The 23,360-nt window shown below is 36.2% G+C and overlaps 3 protein-coding genes across 6 annotated transcripts in view; 2 read left to right on the top strand and 1 right to left on the bottom strand.

Moving 5' to 3' along the window:
* LOC105214684 (irregular chiasm C-roughest protein) overlaps positions 1-23,360 on the bottom strand; it is a 236,208-nt gene that overhangs the window by 56,766 nt on the left and 156,082 nt on the right. The window lies entirely within an intron of this gene.
* On the top strand, positions 18,644-19,548 carry LOC105214655 (acylphosphatase-2). Its single transcript, XM_054231890.1, has 2 exons — positions 18,644-18,798; positions 18,932-19,548. The coding sequence occupies exon 2, from the start codon at positions 18,971-18,973 to the stop codon at positions 19,292-19,294; it is 324 nt and encodes a 107-aa protein (XP_054087865.1). The 5' UTR covers positions 18,644-18,798; positions 18,932-18,970; the 3' UTR covers positions 19,295-19,548.
* Positions 19,807-20,315, top strand: LOC105214654 (acylphosphatase-2-like). The gene has a single exon (XM_011188203.3). It carries the CDS (start codon positions 19,898-19,900, stop codon positions 20,192-20,194), a length of 297 nt encoding a protein of 98 aa, XP_011186505.1. The 5' UTR covers positions 19,807-19,897; the 3' UTR covers positions 20,195-20,315.

Below are 23,360 nucleotides of genomic sequence, written 5' to 3' on the forward strand. Positions count from 1 at the left end.
TGTAAGTTTTTTTTCTGCTGCATTTCACTGTTGGTCTGTGCCCAGTCAGCCAAGCATTGGCCAGCGCATTGCGCCAAATGTCATCCCAAATGGTACGAAATCAAAGTTCGAGGGATTTTTTTTTTTCAAGTAGAAAGAGTGTAATGCAATTTTTTTAGAGTTTTCTTCAGACACATTTCTTCTCTCACCAGATTTCTTTGTTGGCACTCGCCATTGCAGCTTTTGTAGCATGCGATTTTATTTCTTTTTGTGAGATTTTAGTGGCACGCAGCCGGCGGGCTGTCAAAGCATCCGTCATGTGGCATGTTACTGGTGCATTACTTAAATTACTTGAATAGTTTACAGAATCGATTTTCGATATGATAAATATTAATCTGAGGCATATAATAAAAAAACAATAATTTGCATGATATTCGAAAGAATTATAAAACTGCCTGCGTTTTTTGAATATTAAATAATTTTAGGGTTTTTAATCCAAAGGAAAAAACTGGAAACTAATTTCATGCCAGTTTTTTTTTATCAAAAAACGAAAAAAGTTCTCTAGAGAGATCACCTCATTTATGTCGATTGTAAATAAAAACGATTCCATGTTCTACTCTGATTTCTATATAAAATATGAATTCCTACATCCCAGTGCCAGCTATCAATATTACTTATCACACAGCCTGTCGTGAGCGCAGTTAAGGTGAAATCACGCCTTTGGCGTAGCAACTACTTGAAACGAATCAGAAATGAATGAGTATGCACACTGAAGACTTTGTGTCGCACCGCTGATTGTGGCTGATACTTATTATCATGGGAACGACATAAAAGCGACTTGGTGTGAAGACTATCGGGAAACGGTATATGCTTAAATTGCGGCAACCGAATAGTAATTACGCTATTGAAATTATATATAATGTGACTTAATTGCGGTTCCTCACTTCGGTAGCGGTTGATACTGCGTGGTGAATTTAAAGATATATTACCATATTTTGATAGCTTCGGGTTCGACTGTTTTGTGGTGTTTAATGAAATAGGTGATTTTTATAGTGAACACGATTTACTCCAGCTCTTGGAATATGTATATTATATCCTCTATGAACATTTGAAAACATACTCAATTACAATCAATCCTACCTTTTATATATGGACGATTTCTTAAAAAATCTTCTTTGGAACTTTTGTCTGAATTTACGGACCATAGTGGCATATTTTAATGAAAATACTAACAATACTAAATAGAGATAGGAGAAAGAAGAAGTATACGACACGGAAGTGGAATGTGGATAATATGAGTATGAATTATAAAATATGAGTTTTATTGAGGATAGATTTAAAAATATCGTACGTTAAAAATACAAAATGTATATAAACTTATTCCTATTTTCGAATACATAGCCAGAATATATCTGGGCTGGAGCTCTAATTTTTTTACTAAATAAATATGTAGAAATTGAGATATCTTGATGAAGCTTGGAACCATAAGAACCTTGCTTTCGTAAATGGGGGAAATTGGACCCCAGCCACGCCCATAAAATGGTGAAAACGGAAAGCATATAAAGGGCCATAACTAAGCTATAAATAAAGTTATAAAAGAAAAATTTGGTACAAATTATAACACTAGGAAGTGACATATTTGGAGGAAACTTTTGTTTGGTATAGTGGGCGTTGCCCGCCCCTAACAAGTTTTTTTGGTATAACAACGCCTACTTCACATACAAAGATTATGTTGAAAACTACTAAAAATGGTGAAGACGTGCTGTACTCAAATTTCTATACAAAAATGAAATGGGCGTGGCTCCACCCACATATGGTCAAAAAACATATCTCAGAAACTACTCGACCGATTGCAACGAAATTCGGTCCGAACCATTTTTTGGGCATTCCAATGTTATCATTTGAAAATGGGCAAAATCGGTTGACAACCACGCCTACTTCCCATATACCACAATTTTGAAGCCCATCTGATTGGTTCACCTTACAATATATAACTTTAGCACAAGTATTTGATACACATATTTTTTTTTCTAGTGTGGCATAGCTCGTATAAAAATCACCGAAATCGGACTCTAACTTTTCAAGGTCCAGATATCGAAATTCTTTATTGAAAATATCGGAAATCTCTCAGGTAATTTTGCTGAATGTATGGGTCAAATTGTGTGTTCTCTTAATAAAATTAAATAAATGAATTGCGAGAGTAAATATTTTTGGTTACCCCCGAACTTAGCCCTTCCTTACTTGTTTAATGTTAAATTTGGCGGATGTACTACTGTATTGTCAATTCTTCAAGGTCATTTATTACTAGCAAATATAGAAACCTACCGATAAATCCAAAATTTTTTAATGCCCCAAAGAAATGCTTAAATAAATATTTTGGGTATATGGTGCTATGCAAAGAAGCGTTAATGTGTTTATGCATATAAGAGAAATACATATTTACATTAGAATTGTAGAATACTCGTGTTTTTGAATCTACCGCACACATATTTAAATGTATATAAGTATATGTACATACATATGTAAATACTATAAATAGTTCATGCCCCCAATGAGTTGGAGAGTGTGCACTTAAAGTGCCAACGACTCGAAGCGTGTCATTTGTTTATCAGGAATTTCAACATTTCGACGCACAGCAATCAACTCAATAGATACGCAAACACACACACACACACACACATGTGTATACATTGTTAAACATGCGTACATGCATTCAGAAGAACATTTTCGCTGCTATTTGCTCCATAAATATTGGGGCATGCCACATGTACTCACATTTTCATTGAAAATATTTATTTAGCAACATAGAACATGGCAGTAAACACCAGAGCAGATATTGAAATTCCCCATACCACAAAGCATTTTCATAATATTCACACTTTCCATATACTGCACAACCATAATTGTATCAGTGTGTGTGTGTGTGTGTGTGTGTGAATGTGTTTAAAAGGTGCGTTGACTGTAAAATCAACTGTTCTCAAAGTGCTAATGCAACAGTTTGTGAATGTTAATTTCCAATACGATTGCGCGCCTGCACTTCAACACTTCAACATTTAAATCCACACGGATAAACAAGGCGAAAGGATGAACACGCTGGCGTTAATGATACCACAGCGAGATAGCTGCACGCAAACACAAGTATACATGTAAGCGTTTAAGATGGGGTTAGAGCGTCAAGTGTGTATGCTGCTCGCTAGGCAAATTCTTGTTGTTGTGTAGGCGTTTGTTCATAATGCAAGACGGGGGTGTTGAGGTAAAGAGGCGCACAAAATTGTGGCGGCTTAACGGATTTTATAGATTTTTTCTCATTTCACAGTTATGCACATATACATACTCATACATATAAATGTGAGATGATGAGTATAAGTAGTATATAAAGTCTGTTTGCCTTGCAAATATTTACATTTTGTATATTGAAGTGGCTGAAACCTCTAATTTCTCTTGAATGGTTGTTGTATTACTGCTAAGTTCTCAAGGACATTGTAGCATACAAATGCTAATAGGGTACTCAGTGTATTTAAAATGCGCGTAAAATTGCCTACAAAGATATTATATTAACAAAATAATATATAAAAAATAAAAATTCGGCAGAAATTTGGGATTTGAACTTTTTGAACTAAGTCGAAAATCTATAAATAAAAGTGAAAGGAATTGCTATGGCCTATGACTATAAAAGCCATAAATAATTTAAATCTTATCAATTTAACCGACAGGCGTGTGGATTTTCTCCAATAAATAATGTAAAAAGCTGAGATGCTGAATTGGAGGAGCAAAACTAATCCCGAGTTCCCTCCTCTGGCATTAGTTAGCAACAAAGTGCTGATAAAAATAATATACAAATACAATGTTATACAAATGTAACTAAATATGAATCTATTATATAATATAAACTCAAATTTTCTTCGAATTAATAATATGCTAAACATTACATTATTTAATGAGTATGAAGTATAATAAATTGTATTCATTACTTTTAATATCAGCTAACAATATCTTCATTACATTCTACAGCACGCTCTTGAAGAACAATTTAAGTAATTTCACTTCCGAAAATATACCAGAATTGATTGCATATTATTTATAGATCAATCTAATCTTCAAAAGCCAAGTAAAAAAAAATTGCAACTATCAAAGAATTGGTTATTGAGTAATGATTTTTACCAACACAAATTTTGTGTTTTAAAAGCAAAATATGAAAGATAACACTAATGAAACACTATTTTTGGTGGAAAAAATCTACGAAAGGTAAAGGAACTAAACATGAAAGAGTTTGAAAACTCCATATAAGCCATACGACCTCAAAAACGTTCAACTCATTGGATGCCCAGAAGAAACAATAACATCTAAAAATCAACAAATTAATTTTGGATGATCCTAAAGTGAAATTGATCGACATAACAGACTCGCTAAAGTTGTCAAATAACGAGAGGGACGTAACGCGCTTGCTCACAATCAACAGATCCATCGGGTCACAAATCAATGACAACGATTTCAAAGTTGCAAGAAATGATCTTAGAGTTTTTTAAGCAACCAGCTTCTACTTCTACCCTCAGTAATATTAACTTGTTCTTGAATACCAAAAAAATTATCGCATTAAAGAAGTCGCTAAGATTGAGGTCTACTTTCAGGTTCAAATACCAATAGTTGTGACGAAAGTTGTATCGAAAAGTTGGGAGATTCCAATAATGGATGGATGGGTTGTTTTATCATTCGGAATGTACTAGCGAATTTTACCAAAAATATAATATATTATCTATCATATGTTTCCATCTAGACGGCAACTTCATAAAAACCCTCCCCTCCTTTGGGAAGACCTCGGACAGCCACTTTTCACAAGCCTCTTTTGAGTTCAACTTTACACCACCAAGGGCGTTCGCTATGAACAGAAACGGGTGATAACCCTTGTCCGATCTATATGGGCGATAAAACCTTCCATTCGAGTCTTCGTAGCTTCTAACGAGTCATCAACGAACTGTGTGGTCTGGCGTTGTCCTGGTGGAACACTACACCCTTCCTGTTGGGCAAGCGGTCCAGTTGTTCGCAGTAGATGGTAGAATTAAGCGTCTGGCCATATGAGAGCAGCTCAAAGTGGATGATTCCCTTCCATCCCCACCAAACACACAGCAAAACCTTCCTGGTCAATTCAGGTTTGGCCACTCTTTGGGACGATTCACCGGCCTTCGACCACGACCGTTTTCGCTTGATATTATCGTATGTGATCCATTTTTCGTCGCCAGTCACCATCCGCTTCAAAAATAGGTCGAGATCAATCCGTTTCACCAGCATATCGCAGGCGTTGATTCGGTCCAGAAGGTTTTTTTTTGCGTCAAATCATGCGGCACCCAAATATCTCGTTTTTTTGTGTATCCAGCCTTCTGCAGATGGCTTAAAATAGTTTGGTGACTAATCCCCATCTCCTGAGCGATGTAACGAGATGCACCATGCCTGTCTAACTCGATGTTTTCCATGACTTGATCGGTTTTCGTCTTCACAGGTCTTCCGCCGGCTGGCTTATCCATGGTGTCGTTTTAACCCGCTCTAAATCCTCGAAAAAATTCCTTCGCAGTTCGAAGTAATAGAGTACCATCCCCCAAATCACCATCAATCTCGCGGAACGTTTCTCAAGCGGATTTGCCTTTAACGAAGGAAAACTTTGAAATATTTTTTTACCCAACGCAACTTTTTTTTACCACACAGTAGGCAAAGTAATACTTTTTCAATTATCTTTGACATATACTCCATAGCAATTGTTGTGAAAAATTCAACGAAAGTTCTATATTAACAGAAAAAGGGGGATGCTTTTACTTATATATAGAGATATATGTAAAGCTGTGCGGCTGCTACTTTTTTAGTAATTTATTGCCACCAAATGTGGCTATTTCGCTGCCTAACAAAAAGGGCAACAAACTAAAAATTTCTCATATACATATGTATATTGCTACATTCGGTGGTGATTCCAGCCTCCACACACGCGGCGGGGACTTAAAATCACAACGAACCAGAATTGTCAACGCCTTAACGCAATAACTTTCACTTTCACTATCTCCGACGCCGGCGATTACTCACCGCACACGCATGGTATACAAATTGCTGGCGGAAGAAGAAAGAAAGTCATCGAGGCGAGATACATACATAGGCAGAGTAGGAGGAGAAGGCGAGAAAGTAGCGAGCTAACTGTAGTTTGCGGCGCGCTGTGAGGGCGTTGTATGTTGGTTGAGATTCTGAGATCATTTCATAGACGCATACACGCATGGCGGGTTTTCAACATAAATTCAGCAACTCGAGCACAAGATTAGAAATTGAAAAATGTGACGTGCTATTAGAGTATATAGGTGTGAGTGTGTGGGTGTATGCGTGCAACTCAAGTAGCAACAAATTATATACAATTCCACCCAATTGCTAAAAGTGCACTTTCGAAATGGGGTGACCAAAAATACCTTTACACACATACATATAGCTTTGGGTTCAAGTACAAGCATGAATTCTAATTATTGGTGTTACAAAAATAATAACAAAAAAAATTGTAAATGTAAGTGAGGCGTAAAAACAAGCATTGACACCGTAGCATAAACACCGACGAAACTCAAAACTATAAATAAGACACTGAGCTGCATTGCAAGTTGGGGAGAGTACGGTTCTAACACCAATAATGCGCACACACATACTGCAGAGATGCATACATACAGGCGCACAATTGCTTATCTAGCAGCCACGTCAAAACAAATTCATAAATTATTCGCAGCAAGGGAGGAATACACTCACACTCACAAATATGAGAAAATATGTGTGTGTGTGTGTGTGAAAAATTAAAAAGTCAAAAATAAATAAAAATCAATTTTCCCTGAGACATTGCTCCCATTGAGCCTTGAACTTCACAGCCACACTCGAGTACATTGCCTCGATTGTCTGCATTATTGCAGGCTTGACTTCACTCACGTTGCACGTTGCATGCGGCCGTCGGCATGTATATGAGCACATACACACATACAAACATCCTTCCTTAGTATATATATGTGTGTGTGCATCTACAAATACCTTTACAGAAAATTCAATTTCTTTTTCCTTCTTCGGTATATCTCAGATTTTCAGCAACTGTCTGCATCAATTTTCCATTCAGACGACAGTCGACTGCTAACCCCAACTGCACAGCTAGCCTCACACCCTCCTGCTATAGCAGACAATCTCTATACGCTTATACAAGGTATAAATATTTATTTGTATGGGTGTGCTTCTGCTCCACCGGATGTGTTGCTTCAGCTTCTGCTGCTTTGATTGCTGGCATTTCTTCACGTTACCAGGCTTGCTTGGCTGCTCCTTTTTCTTTGGATTTTCCATTTCTTTGCGGCTGTTGATTTTATATTTGTGTCTATGTGTACTTTCCTCATCAACAGAGCGAAGTTAATGTGTGCTGTTATTTTTACTTCAGACTTTTAATTATAATGCCAACCTAATGCAAGTCTTGGAATCCATATAGTCTTCGGTGTTTCGTAGTTTTGTTTGAGATTCGGATTACGATTTTAATGGAGCGCTGTGGAAAAATCCTTATTTTCGTTTTTTTTTTTTTTATTTTCTTGCGCATAAGACGAGCCAGTACAGAAGTGAATTTGTAAACCAAAGCGTCACGAGTAGGGTATGAACTTATAATGATCATCATTCATCTTTAGAAAATGTAATGCTTGAAATGTTTAAAGCTTGATGAATAGTTCATGGTCTGCTATGATCAGTGTGATATGATCTTTGCCTAAATTGAAAAATGGATTAATCCAGTCCAGACGAAGATGTCGTTCCAATTGTTTATCACTTCATTTCTTTACAAAATTCTCTTGGTTGAAATCCTGTATGATCTCGTATATACGAAAGATTAAAAAATGTTCCCGAACATTCTTCATCTGGCTCCATGTGACTAATATCTATTAGGTTGCTTCTAAATTTATTACAAAATGTTCCGAGTTTCGAACACTTGAACTTGAATAGAGTTTCGAAAACTTGAATTTGAATAGCAATTGATTCCATTATTTTTTCATTAGATGTCTTGTTATCAAGACTACTATTATAAAGAGGAAAGATTTGTATGTATATTTGTAATGAATAACCTCAAAAACTACTGTTCCGAATTCAAGAACTCTTTCACCATTGGAAAGCAACATTCACCCCGAGTAACATAGGCTATATTTATTGCTAGAATATCAAATTTCTGGAAATATTTCCCAGGTGAGGGTATTAAAAAGACTCTTCGCATCGCAATCGCATGCCACAGAGTTAAGTAACGAGAGTTAGACGCTGATTACTGAACAAAAACCTCCCAAGTATGTGTTTGAGAGTCGAGTATGGAGAGTGTGCAGCGGCTTGAAGAACAAAATATTAGAAAAATAAGTTACAACTTTAAACAAAACTGCATTACCATTTCAATAAGGGCATTTATACGAACAGTCTGAAGTAGAAAGATCTTTCCTTCAATTTAGGTTTGCAGATTTTTGTAATTAAAATATGATTTTAAATTATGCTAGATATCGCAGAAGAACCACCTATTTGTCCGCAATTACTTATATAAATACCATATATATTATATAAAAAGTCCCGCGTATCATTCGCCAGTTACCAGTCGAATGAATCATCGAAAAGTTGACTGAACGGATTGACCATGTGAGACCTAGCCGCGAACAACATTTGAAAGTTGGAAAAATGGTACGTTCTTTAGTTTTAATGAAAACTGTGTCTAAGAGTCTACACTCGCATGTTTTACTTTATATGAGTCGCGAGCGTTATAAGGAGAGATTTGTTCCAACGATTAAAAAAAAAAATCCGAGATCTCCATTCACAACTCTAGAATAATATGACATAATAAATTCCGCTAAATCGGTCCGCCACCGCTGTCTCGAGTGTTCTCAAACCAGTTAGATCAACATATCCGCAATGAACTGTGTTTCAGATTCATCTAAGTGCTGCCATCACACAAGAATTTCGCAAAACTATTTACCATATGCCGCCACAACAACAACAACAACATATAAAACTTTAAAGATTCCTTACGAACTAATGCAAATAAGCTTCATTACACACAAACAACTGCGAGATATACAAAAAACAATTCAGTATAAATAATGCGAATGCGGCAGCGGCAGACCGTAATTGTTAAAGAGGGAAGAATTTCAAGGACAAAATGAGCAACAAGCGCCAAAGTATGTTTTTTTTTCTTTGCCGCAACACAAGACAAGAAAGTGAAAAGTCAAGAAAACTATTAATAAACCACGTACAACTCTCTAGTATACCGCACACACACACACACACACATAACCCTTTCGCAATCCTCAGGGAGCACACATGCGAAAACTCATTTGAAAATGTGTATAAAAATAAAAAAACGAACACAACAAAAAAGTCAAAAAATAACAGTAATCAGATCACTCAGCCCTCACATTGCTGATGTGGCATGTGCTTCGGTTGCAGAGAGTGGAGCATTGATGTGGCAGTGTGTGGTAATTTGCAGTTGCCACCCAAAAATAAACGTAATTCCCGTAGCTTGGCAACGCCACTACGACAGTCTGAGTATTTGGCACGCGGCGGCCTGGCAACAAATGCGCACAGCAGCACAGCGAAGCCTTTCAGCTCAGCCGCTTGCCACGCTTTTGACAGGCGTAATCCACTGACATTCCGCCCATTAGTGTTGCACGACCATTTGCCGGCGCAATGCAAATGCCACATGTGAAATAAATAAAAAAATGCAAAATGCAAAGAATAAACTGTAATGCCACAGTTGCTGTTGCACATCTCTCTCCACACACACGCACACACTCTCCCAAGTGCTACTGTCAGCGGCTGATGCTGCACTTTGGAGTCACCGTCGCCGTCTACGTACTGTGGCATGTTGCATTTTTGCATACGCAGCTCAAAGTCACCCGAAAAAAAGAAGAAAGAAATACTTAAAACTGGCACCGCAACAACAACAAAAAAGCAACAACAACAAGATTTAATGAGCGAAAAGAGTACAAACAACCAAAACAAATAATTTGCTGCGGCTCAGTGCATTTTCCAGGCATCCAGCAGGCGGCGCTGTGTCGGACCGGTGGGCCGACGTCGCATTTGAGCTGACTTTCGCCTTTATCTGCGGCACAGTCCCCTTCGCAGAGTACCGTTTATTTCTAGCCGCGACATTGCGTGCTACTTTCGTTGTTGCAATCTGTCTCTCACTCGCTTCTCCGCGCTGGCCTTTTTTCATGCGCCGCAATCGTTGTGCACGCCTGTTCACTGCATTTCAGCGAAATTTATATTGGAAAAGAAATTATAAAAAAGTACAAATTTTAGACGCGCTTTACTCACTAAATTAACGCGATCCCGACGCTGTTGGCTGACACGCGCGCGCTGACATCGTAACTTTTAAATCGCCTTGGCGGAAAGTGGTTCGGAAAGTGTATTAGTAACGGGATTTCGAATAAATATTTAAAATTAAATATATGTTCGAGGTGCTCAAGATAGGCGACCAAGTAGGTTCCAAAAAGTCAAGAATAATTTCCAAACCGTATGTAACGAGTTCCCTTAAGGGAATGAATGTGACAAGAGATTTAAAATGATCTCGCGTTACAGAAGAAATTCTTATTATGCCGATACAAAAGTAAGAAACCTACATATGTCGAATGTTAACTTCCAAGAACTAATCTATTGAGAACTTAAGTCCTTGAATTGCACAAATTATTCAGTGAGAGTGGAGATATTGGAGAAAATAATATTCTATCGAAAGGACGATCCACCAGTGTTAAGTATCTAAAATCGAGGAAATTTAGATAAGTATGTTGGGACTCATGGTGGAATTAGAGGCCTCTCGGGTCGGTCAACCGAACTCCGTCTTCGGCAGACCAGTTCCAAAAGATCTTACTGTATTCCAAAATAAATATCAAGTGGAATTTGAGATGGAAGTGATAAGAAATCGAAGCATAGGGTTTAGAATCTTCGAAAGCTAGCTGATGGAGAGTCAAAAAAAATTTTTAGTTTTTCGACTACGGTTATGCTACTCAATCTCGACTCGATCTTTCAGATGCTTAATGGACTATTATAAATGTACTATTGGACTAAATTGGACTATTGGACTAAATGGACTATTATAAATGTAATTCTAACTCGTTTACATCCAACAAGTAAAATGAAACGGGGTTTCTAATTAAAGTACAACCATAGTACATTTTAAAAACCGGGTATTCACCCCTGACTGCTTGCACTCTTGCTCTTCATTGAGCACATCACTTTCCAACTAGGTTCTTTTCAATTCTTAAGCGCATAACAAAACACACATAACAAAGCTAAATAATTGCATTCACAGCAAGCAGTAGAAAGAAGCAAAAAAGATGACAACAAGTCGAGCGCAAATTTCAGGAAATCTGCACAATCAGCTACGTTTGCTCGGTTGCTACAACGGGATAAGAGTTTTCCACTACTTTCCACACAAAAATCAAGGAGACATCTTTACGCTTTTCATGCTGTGCTGCACTTCGTTATACATTAGACACTACTAGCTGTGTCTACGTGTCTGCGTTTGCCGGCACCTCCAGCAGCAAGAGGGACTTTTTATTTTTCGCTCACAGCAGTTGTGTGCAGTGAAGCATGCTGGGCGCCGACTTTTTCGGACTTTGTACTTCACTTCTTAATCCCCAATTGATTTGGGGAGAGAGAAAGAGAGGAAGAGAGGACGCGTGCGGACGCTTCGAGACAACTTACTTAATAAGTAGTTGGTAGCACGCTGCTTCCTCTCGCCTGCTTAACTGTCTGGGCATAAATGTATGTGTTTGCTCCTTTTTGTCTGCTTGTCAGCCTAATAAGACTACAAGACACCTAATTATCGCCGGCAAACGAGTGTGCATGCGCCAAACCAGGAAATTTCTTCCTTGAGTTCAACATTTTTGCCATTGACTAGCGCAGACATTTCCTACATTAACGGGCTAATAATATTCGCTTAAGTTCGGTCTCACTTGTCCACCTCCCCCCAGAGGCTTTTGTTGAGCATTCAAATGGCAATGAAAAGGTTAATCAGCTGTGAGTTGCTAAAGGAAGTATGCGTTAGGTGGGGTTGTGAACTTAATATTGACATTTATGTAATGCCAATACTAGCGGGTTGTAAGCCATGGCGACAAGGCAATAAGGAAGTCAACTGCAGGATATTCTATATTGGGATTTCAAGGTTATAGTTACGAGTATAACAGCGTAATTTGGGGGTTGACTGGCTTAGGCGTTCAGCTGCCATTTAGTTTGTGAGCTTAATTACAAATTCCTGCTTTAACGTTAAGCTCCAGAAATCGAATACATCGGCAAGTGGATCAATTGCAATTTGGTTGTATTAAGCATTTCTTATATAGTGGGTACACATACACGAGCAAGTATTATCTCTTGTGTCGTGGGTGTATTTAGGTATGTTATCCTGTTAAGAACATATGTTGGATTGTAAGTCTTATATTACAAGATGGTTCACTGTTGAGTTTATTACAAAATAAGTTTTTTTTTTTTTTTAAATTCGACATGGAAAGTAAATACATTATAGCTCCCAAAATTCCGTGATACAGTGGAACTTCCATAACTCGAACTTCTTTAACTCGAAGTTCTCCATAACTCGAACTTTTGAATGGGAAATTTCCTTCTATAAATCGAACTTTTCGACCAGGACATAAAATTTAAAATTGTACTATAGAGACAGAATCTTAAAATAGTCTCTCAATATCGTATGGATGCGAATAAAAAAAACATGATATTACTCTAATTCATATAACAAAGGCATGGTGTACAGATGTCAAGAAACAAACAATAGTAAACTGCAACAATCAAAATTACATATTTTATGTTTTAAGATTATGTACATAAAACTTTATGCGAAGTACAATAAATAAATAAAACTGTGTAAAAATTTATATTTTACAGTTTTTTGAAAAATTGTAAGTTTTAATGAAAATTCTATAACTCGAAGTCTCTCTAACTCGAAGGTTTTTTGTGGATTATGGTGATTCGAGTTAGAGAAGATCCACGGTATAATTAAATGAGAATATTTCGCATTATGCCATCTGGGAACAAAAACTATGCCTATTGGTATGTTATTTTAACATTCATTATTTAGTAATTTGTGTTAGTTAGATATATTTTGATATCAAAACCAAATCAGCCTATGGCTAATAGTACAAGTAAATATGATACCGTCTCCCTTAAGGGGACCTCCATTCTCCGTTTCAAAAAATCAATTTTTTGTAAATTTAATTCGAACCTATAACTATTCAAGATTGTCAAATTTCAAAAACTCTTGAAGATATAGCCGATTGAAGATTGAACGTAGATAGGTTTTATACCCAAGAATTTGCTTCTCAAAACTTTAAACGCGTTTTTCTGGAAACAATGTTTCACGACTGGCGCATGAGGTTACTCAAAACCTATTAATCCAATCGGTTCCAAATTTGAATACGTTATTCTATACATATATAGCTATGATATGAACTAGGATAAATCAAATCGGTGAAAATCTTCTTTACTTTTCAACTTGATTTGTGTTTGAAAAAAGTCGATTTTCAAAAAAAAAAAATTAAAGGTCCGCCATTTTGTTAATTTTTGTGCGAAATAAATAATTCTAGTTCATACCAGAGCCAAACATGCATAAATGTATGCAAAGTTACAACCATAAAAAATAATTTATGTTCATTTACCAGCCCATTGAAAATCGACAAAATTTGAAATCGAGAAATAGGGGGGGGGGGGGGGGGTGTGCCCTTAAGCCCAAATTGTCTTAATGGGACCGCTAACTTACTAACGTACCACTCAAAATGTGACTTGATCTTAAAATGTAAACTAACCGGACCTCAGGTGACCTGTCAAAATTTGAAAAGACCCTAGCCGAAGGTCATTAGCCTTGAACCGAGGCTTGTTTATATTTTGGAAGAGGTCAATGACCTTTATTCGGGGTTTGTTTACTTATTGAGGGGTCTTGTGGGATTTATATACCTTTTGTAGGGACAAGTGTGGTATTTAATGTATTGAAAGATCACGTAAGATAAAATTTTCTACATTTTTAAGGGTCATAATATGTTTTATGACCCGTGTCCTCGTTTAAGTTGGTTTATATATTTTGAGGTCACGGAAGTTAAGTTATTTTACATCATGAGGGGTCATGTGGTATACGGCTTTTTCACATAGTTAGGGTTCAGGCGAGGGCAGATTGGTTCATACATTAAAAAGTCACTTGAGGCCAATTATAACTTTAGATATATTAAAATATTTTTAAAGTTTCAACTGTCTATAATATTTGAATGCCGAATTTAGCCCCTCTTTACTTGTTTCATATTTAATATTGACATGCTGCTGTCAAAGGTTTGCCACTAATTCAACGTATTAAATTATGCATAAGTTGACAAACAATATTTACATTTTTATTTAATTTACCTATATATATCAATATATAATATATCAATTTAACGCTGTGTAATGAAAGAGCGCATATAATTTGGAAAAAATATGCGAAAAAATTGAAAAAACAAATAGAGATTTGCATATATATATAAATTGAAATATTTATAAATTCCACAAATTTTATGGTTGAACGAGTTGACATAAAAAAAACATGCGTTAGTGATTTTCATAAATCATATTCTTAATTTTAATATAAAAGCAAATTATTCCGCCTCATTTGACATTACCACATTGAATTAAAATTTTTTGCGCTGCCATTTTCAGTAACATCCATGAATGTGCAATTGTCCATCACTCTCACATTAAAAAAAAAAAAACCAACCGAAAAAAAATAAAATAAAAATCACAGCATTTGCATAATATTTACGTATAATCAACTACTTCCTGCTACTTATTACCGGTGACATTAGTATTCATCCTTATTTGATTAAATTAAATATTATTTTTGTGGATATGTTAGGTTTCTAGGCGCGCACTTTTTACAGGTTTAACCCACGGCATGGTTGAAATGCTCGACATAATTATTTTCATGTTTAATTGTGTGAATATTTTTTTTTATATTCAATCAATAAAAAAGAAAGCGCTTTGAATTATCTCTTCCAATAATGTAGTTTTGCTTATAAATAACTTATGCTTTGTCGCCTTCATTGTGCTGCAAGCGGTACTGAAAGGCAATTGTAAAAAAAAAATTTACCATGCATTTAAATGTATTTTATTTAAAATTTATTTAATTGGAAATGTCAACAATGCCGTGGTTATGCCAATTAATTAATGCGACAATAAGGACATCAAAATGTGCTGCAGAATAATAATATAATAATTGAGCCAAGGTTATAATAAAGATTAATTATTTATTTAAAAAAAATATATTTTGTTCATCAAAAGTGCAAAAGTGCAAAAGTGTTCAACTTCAAAATACGGGAAACGAGATTAAGAAACTCAAAATAACAATCTCGATGACTGCTTTATAACCTATTTCATGTTCCAGTTCTTTGCTCAATGAGCAATAAAATCTAACCTCATTTTTTAACATTGAAACAAATCTTTATATTATATGCATTGCCTTAAACCCTTTATATGTCATATTGCGATCTGTCGAAACAATACTTACACAAATTAATTATATGATATAACTTAGCTTACGTTAGCTTAGGTACGAAGGCTGTTCCTTTAGAAAGGAAACATACTTAGACTATTAAGTACAGTCCTTTGTGATGCCACAAAATTAAACCCTCCCACTTAAATTTACGAATCGACAAAGCGCCTAGAACCTATCACAAATCTGCAGAGGTTTTTTATATCTTTATATATATATATATGTATATCGCGAGGATGCCCAAAAAAGTGAGATCCGAGAAACTTTTGCCTAGATCTCGCAAAGGTGGGTCATTCCAAAAGGAAATGTTGGGAAGATTCGACCACATCCTCTGCCCCAACCATCCGGTAATAAATTTAGTTTTATCGAGTGAATCCAGACGGGACAACGGCCAGTTAAAACTCCTATGACTAGGGAACGATTGACCTTGCTGAGAGCGAGTTCCCTTGACCTTTCGCGATCTACTTTGGGTCAGAGTGATCTTAGTTAAGCTTGACTTTTTAACCATAGTTATTTGTATTCTATAATTTTTCATCAATCTGAGTGTTCATATCCATTTTGCCTTTATTAAAATTAAAAAAAAACATGTAGTATAAAACTTGAGATATTATTTCATTACGCAACATAGATCACTCTAGTCCAAGATTAAACTACACAAATTATTACTCTAGTCATAAATCACCGATGGATTCGAGTAAAATAATTGTCAAAGACAACTTATTTGAGATCGATTTACCTTTCTCAAAGGACCAACATTTTTATAACCCCAAAGTTTCCTCGAAATATACATATTTTTCGATCGATTTGGATGATCGAATCAATTGCACCAAAACTACATTACGTTTTCATCTCTTTTTTGAACTCATCTTGAACTAAAGCTTAAGATATACTGAAGAAATGAACCTTTTTCGTTCTTTACTAATCACTTAATGAACTCGCACTATTCGAATAGTCGACAACGAACGGTTAACTGGATAGTCGACAACTTACGATTATCCGGACACTGCAAACCGAATATTATTATTCGAATAATGCCCTATTCGGTTAATTCGCTTAGTCGATTAGTCGAATACTAAGAGCACAAGTATGTATATAAATCAAACTTTAAAGCCACCGCACTTAAAATTTCAACTCCGGTGAAAGTATACTTTTAATAGCAATTTTTTACGTCAGTTATTAAAATGCGCCGCTATAAAATAGCAGACGCCCATGGAATTGGCATTGACACAAACGAAAACTTGGAAGCCATAAAAAATAAGCACCAAGCGGGTTTGACGCCACACGCCACATATTTTATCCAAATATTTGCTATGGCATGCCAAAATAGAAAGTAAACGAATGAATCACTTTTTTGCCACTTCACAGAAAATCGCACCTTGACGGACACCCTGTGGCGCTGCAGTTGATCAGGCGAAATTTAAAACGAAAGAAAGCGAAAACAAATATTTTAAAGTAAACAACTATTTGAAGCGCAGCTGCTGGACGCTGCAAATATCGAAATTACATGAAATCAAATTAACGATCACTCGAAAGAGATTACACACGAACCACAATTAAATTGAATTAAAGACTCGTTTGAAGTGCGCTTATTTTCAAGTTCATTATCAACACGCTGCACAATGTCAGTCAGCGCGCCGAGATGACAACGATAGAGAAGAAACAGTAAAAAAAGTCCAAAAAAGAAGTCACGAGATGCCAAGCAATCACAACGGACGGGCGCTTGACAAGCATGGACACAGCAACGACACGAAGCTGCCAAGCGTTTCGAAGACCCCTTTCACGCCAACAAGCGCCAATCTTGCTTGCTGCGCCTTACTATTTTTGTTGTTTTTGTTTGTGAAGACTTCAAATTTACGAGCACACTTTGGCAGCCGTAATGATGCGACGTCACATGTTGCTGGGCCACATAATCCAATTATGCGTGTAAAAGCTGGAGACACACACGTGTAGCGCCCATAAGATTTCCCAAAAATATCGAATTTATGTATGTCTAAGTTACCAAAGCTGCGACTGTGAATATTTATTGAAGTCACTTCTAAAGCATCACCGACATGACGATAATTCAAAGCGACACAACAACATCTTTATGGATGCAACCAAAATTGAAGCAAGAACAAAAAAAAATCCAAAACAACCATTAACGATAACCAATAAGTGTATGTACATATGTATATGAGGCATACTTGAGAGTACATACAAATAGATATGTATTTATGTGAGTGATACGCATGTATTACATACATAAATATGAATATAAATGCGTGCGCTTTGAAACCGAAAACTACTCATATTAATCGCTTTCAGATGTTCCCGTACTTGTGTGTAATTTGTGTTGCCCATTTCTGGGTAAGCACTCGCATATTTATCTAAAAACGCTTCTAAGCACCCCATAGAGGACTTGTAATTGTCGCCTTAAAATGCTCTCATGGTAATTATAATCAAAATATTGCTTTTGGGCATTAGAAACGCTGATAAGTCATCGAAAGAGGAATATAAATAAAAAATATTACCAAAAAGTCATGCCGCCGCCACCAATCAATTTGCTCACTGATTCGTGGAAAAGAAGAGCCGAAAAATAAATTATTAGTAAAATATATAGAGACCGTTTAAGAGAAGTTTGTGTATTCATGACAGAACGGTTGTTGGAACCTATGTGGAACTAAAGATTTAATCTTTTGGATAGGTAAAGCGAAATTTTTCTTTCGAATATTTTTAGCTAAGCTAGTTTCATTCTGGAGAAACAATTTGTCTTTGCAGAACAATTTTTTGGTTGTGACATCAATCCGTATGAACCCAGTCGTTCTTATGGATTTTTGAAAAGAGCAATAGATTCGTTTTACCGGGTTTAACATCTTCTTGAAAGCAGTAGGGTCCTTAGTAGAAACTATAGAGAAATATATATATTTTATAACTGCTATGGTAGGTCCACTTTCCGATGTAAAAATATAAAATATGATGGTCCGAATTTCTTAAGACCAAATCTCAGAGTCCGTTATTGGATTTATAAATCCCAAAAATTTACACAATCTAGTAAGTTGATTACAAAAAATATCGGGGAAACTCTATAGAAACTCATGATGACATTAGGACAGAGTCGGTTCACCAAAAGTCTAACATTATCCTCTTCTACTACACAAAGAACAGATTTTTGACTTGCAACTAATTTATAAAACCAATTATACTAAAAAAAGTTTTCTTTGTCATTTGAAAATCATTTCTCAAAATTAGAATAACTAAACAAATTTCTATACAATTACTTAAAAATTACAACAAAAAAACAAATTCAGAAACAAAAGGTAAAGTTAGCAAAAATTTGGTAAACTTTACAACACCTGAAAACTGACAACTTTGAATTTTGTAAATTTGTCAAAAACTTGGAAAACAAAAATCATAAAAAATGTATATGAATATTCAAATTAAATGTAACAGTCTCAATTCGGTTGGCATTGATATTCGAAATTTATCGTCATGTCCATCGAATTACCCAAACTACGTGTTAGGAAAACCGAGCTCTACGCATGCGAATTCGAAATTAGCGCCAGAGTGCCACGCGAGCTCTTCAACCAATATCTGGAAAAGGAAATCAATCAGCTCGGTATCCGAGGTTGGGCTCAAGAGGTCGAAGATGGATGTATCAAAGGTCGACTTGAGGGAGAGATCAACAAATTGGATCAACTCAAAGTTATTTTGAGAAGTTCTCCGCAATTTGGTGCAAAAATTATCGGTACGGTTTTCGGTGAATTGAGAAGGATCAACAAATACACGGCTGTAAAATTCGAGGTCATCTGCTGATCGTTTGAAAACACATATGTAAATCGAAATAAGAAATATTAGTAATCATGAATGTGTTTTTGAATGTATATAGTACATATATGTCACCTTGAATGCTTCGCGCTCTGCTGCGATACCAACATTTTCGATCGCTATTCGCAAATAATCTATATAACGCGATCATTCATTGTTGATGTCGAAATAGAGCACGAAGTGTAGAACTGTTTTTGCCAATAACCAAATTATCCATAGAAATAAAAAAATGTAAAACCAAATCTCGCGTATTTACTGTATATAAAAAAGATATGGCCGGTCAAGCTTCTCTCGAAGGAGTTATTTCGAATTTGTCTCCTGACGAAAATGTGTTGAATATTTTATGAACTCATGAACTCATATGAGTTTCTTTTATTACATGAGTACCACTATACTATATACTATTTTATGAAGCGACGAGGATATTTTTAAGTTGACGAGGATATTAAAACGCAGGTTTCTCCTCAAAGTACAAAGTTAAACAATGAAATTCAAAAAAATTCGAGGCATCACACTTCAATTCGATTCAGTCAAAACAATTTCAGTATTTTCATTGTTTTGGCAAAAAAATAAAGCACAAAATTTACAGTTATGTCTAAAGAAGAATTATTTGCATTCGATTTCGATCTTAAAGGTCAATTTCCAAAAGAGGCCATTAACAAATTTCTGGAAACCCAAGTAAATGTTCTTGGTCTACGCGGATGGGCGAAAGAAGTCAAACCGGGACACATAAAAGGACACATTGAGGGCGTCTTACCAAAGCTGGACAAATTTAAGAAGGTCATGGAAGCAGCAGAGACCTTTGCGGTACAACTTTCAGAGACAGTATTCACCGAGATGAAGAAGATTGAAAAATACACATCCGAAGCTTTTGAAGTAAAGAAATAGTGTATAAAATGGGCGCTATCAATAAAAACCGTAGACGAATCGAGGATTAAACGTAGCAAATAAAATAAATCATCCCAAAGGAAGCAATAAAACCAAATAAAAGACAATAATACGTATCAAATATTCCGCCATGATGCTTTCGAAATCACATATTTTAAGCTTTATTCTTCTTATGTAACACAATTCCTTCAACAATCTCCGAATTTAAACCCTCAAGATATTAAGCAAGTGTTCGTCAACGCTCGTCCGCCAATGTTCTCAATTGCAGTGGGCGTTACGAAAGCGCAACAAAATCGGCGGATATCGAATGAGCGACGCCTAACGAGGTTGTTTCGCCGCTAATGAGGGCACTAATAAGTATCATTAGGGAAATTGGAGCGTGAAGTGTGGCTCAGACATACTTTCACAGCGTACTACACACATCTTATCGAAAGTAACACTGACTACTGTCTCATTTGTCGATTTCCTTTTGGCCAAAATCTCAGATGTGTATGTTCATACTCCTTTTGACGCCTTAAATAATGTGTTTAGGTACTTAAGTCGTCTGCTGTGGCTGCCTGTGGGTCATTTGGTAATTCATCTGTTGACTCGACGTCTCTTCGCTCATCGAAAGGCTTTCCGTTGACTGCCTCGTTGTCGGCCGCTAACTGGTAGTTTTCCTTTGAGACAGTGGTAGTTAACAGTTTTTTGCTTCGGTTTTTATTTCGCAGATAACACCGACTCACAGTTTTTTTGCCCTTTATTCTTTCAGCTTTTCTCTCATCTTCCGTTTTATGCTTCCAAACTCATTTCTCGCCCATTTACTGCTTATCGGCGAGTTAAAGAGCGCGTTTATTCATTTTTATTGTACTTTACTCACTTTCCTTTGACACATCATGCGATTTTCTTACAGCATTTTGACATTGGCCGAGATAACGTAGTTTTTTATGAAGTCCGCTTTTTTTTCTTTCACGCGTTTTTCTATTACTTTTTTTCTTTCTCTCTTTCTTTCTTTCTTTTTTTCTTCTCTATCTCTACATTTTTTATACATTTTTGCACAGTTTTGCAAGTTATTGTTGTAAGATAAATGCGTGCACTATCTTTATTATGTTTTTAGCCACTTTGCAGTTGTTTTATTGTTCATTTTTTCCCCATCAAGTGCTCCCTTGAGATATTACTTTTTCAAGTGCAATGGAGTTAGCCTGTTCAGCTAGTTGTGTAAGGGGTAGGGGGAAGTAGTAAATGAAATAATATTGATACATTTTACTAGTATTAGATAAACTATGAGTTTAAATGAGCCGCGTCTTTTTTTATTTCTTCGTCAATGTTTTATCTCATACATATGTATATGCTCTCTTGTGAAATCTGTATATTGATATATGTACAATGAAAATATGGCATTCTTTGATGCCAACATTTATTACTTGAGCGCAGCTGAAAACGTATCAGAAAAGAATATCTCTTGATCAGGTGAAAGACACCTATGAGATAAAAGGTAGGAAGAATTCTAGAATAGTCTCTGTTTTTGGTATTATGTTTTATGTGAGTCCAACTAAACAGAAAAATGTCACAGTTCCATTTCTTACCAAAATTTTTGATGGAATATGTAACTAGAACAAGAAGAGATCAATCAACATACCTCAATAAAACAAGATCTCTCACAAAAAGGCACTAGCATAATTTGTGTATCATAGACCTTCCGCCGTTTCGTTCGATAATATGTATCTATCTAGACGGCAACTTCATAATACACCTCATGGAAGCTCCCCTGCTTATTTGCGAAGAACTCGGACAGCCACATTTCACAAGCCTCTTTTAAGTTCAACTTTACACCACCAAGTGCGTTTGCCATGGACAGGAACCGATGGTAATCATATGGCGCTATGTCCGGGCCATATGGTGGATGCGATAAAACCCCCTATCCGAGCTCCCGTAGCTTCTGACGAGTCATCAACGAAGTGTGTGGTCTGGCGTTGTTCTGGTGGAACACTACACCCTTCCTGTTGACCAATTCTAGACACTTCTGGTCGATCGCCTGCTTCAAGCGGTCCAGTTGTTCGCAGTAGATGGTAGAATTATCGTCTGGCCATATGGGAGCAGCTCATACTGGATGATTCCCTTCCAATTCCACCAAACACACCGCAGAACATTCCTGGACGTCAATCCTTCGACCACGACTCAAGCTTTTTTTTGTATCCAGCCTTCTACAAATGGTTTAAAATGGTTGGGTGACTAACTTCCATTTCCTGGGCGATGTCATGAGATGCCACATGCCGGTCTAACTCGTCGTCACAGGTCTTTCGCCGGCTGGCTTATCCATGGTGTCGTTTTCACCCGCTCCGCAGTTTGCCAGAAACGAGCTCTCTAGCGCTTTATACATAGCCCCGAAATTCAAAAGACAAAAAGGAGAGAGATACCAATCTAATAGAATCTAGCTCTTGTTCTTTTTACGTTTCCGCACATGAGGAATAAAATACTGAATAATTATATTAATAGATATGTATATCGTGCTTGATCTGAAGAAGATCATTTTTATTTATTATATCAATATTTGGGAATGGATATAAGCGTCTAGTTGGGATTATTGAAAAACACAAGTAGTTTGTTGACGGATTTATAAGTATTTTTGGCAGTCTAAAACTCAATCTATCAGTATCTCAAAAACCGCACGTACACCTTACTTCAACTAACCAAACTTTTTCGAGAAATTTTAGAAGATCTCTTCATATGTCGTTTAAAGACGAAAACAGAAACAATTCTCTCATTTCTTTTTACAAAAGATAAATAAATTTAGCGTTATTTTTCCTATCTAGTATTTTCAAAATTACTATAATATTCTTAGGATTTACTAGTTCTTAGTCCCATTACTAAATACATTTCCGTTCTTTATTCTTTGTAATTGAGGTAAGTTCCGAAGCCACAGCGGAAACATCACACAGAAGAATGAACTACACACGTCAAATGATCTCCTCTACTACATTACACTTATAGTACCACCGTCTCTCATAGACCATTATCTAGGAGAGCGCGACACAATAACTCAAGAAGAGCGCGCGCACAGGAAATATTTATGAATATCACCAAAAGTGTCGAAAAATTACACATAAATATAATTTTTACAACGAATACCTGGGATGGTGTGACTTTTAGAAATGCGACACCCCTGCACAGGAAATTGTGTTTTTAT

Source organism: Zeugodacus cucurbitae, chromosome 5, assembly GCF_028554725.1.
Source record: "Zeugodacus cucurbitae isolate PBARC_wt_2022May chromosome 5, idZeuCucr1.2, whole genome shotgun sequence".
NCBI lineage: Eukaryota > Metazoa > Arthropoda > Insecta > Diptera > Tephritidae > Zeugodacus > Zeugodacus cucurbitae.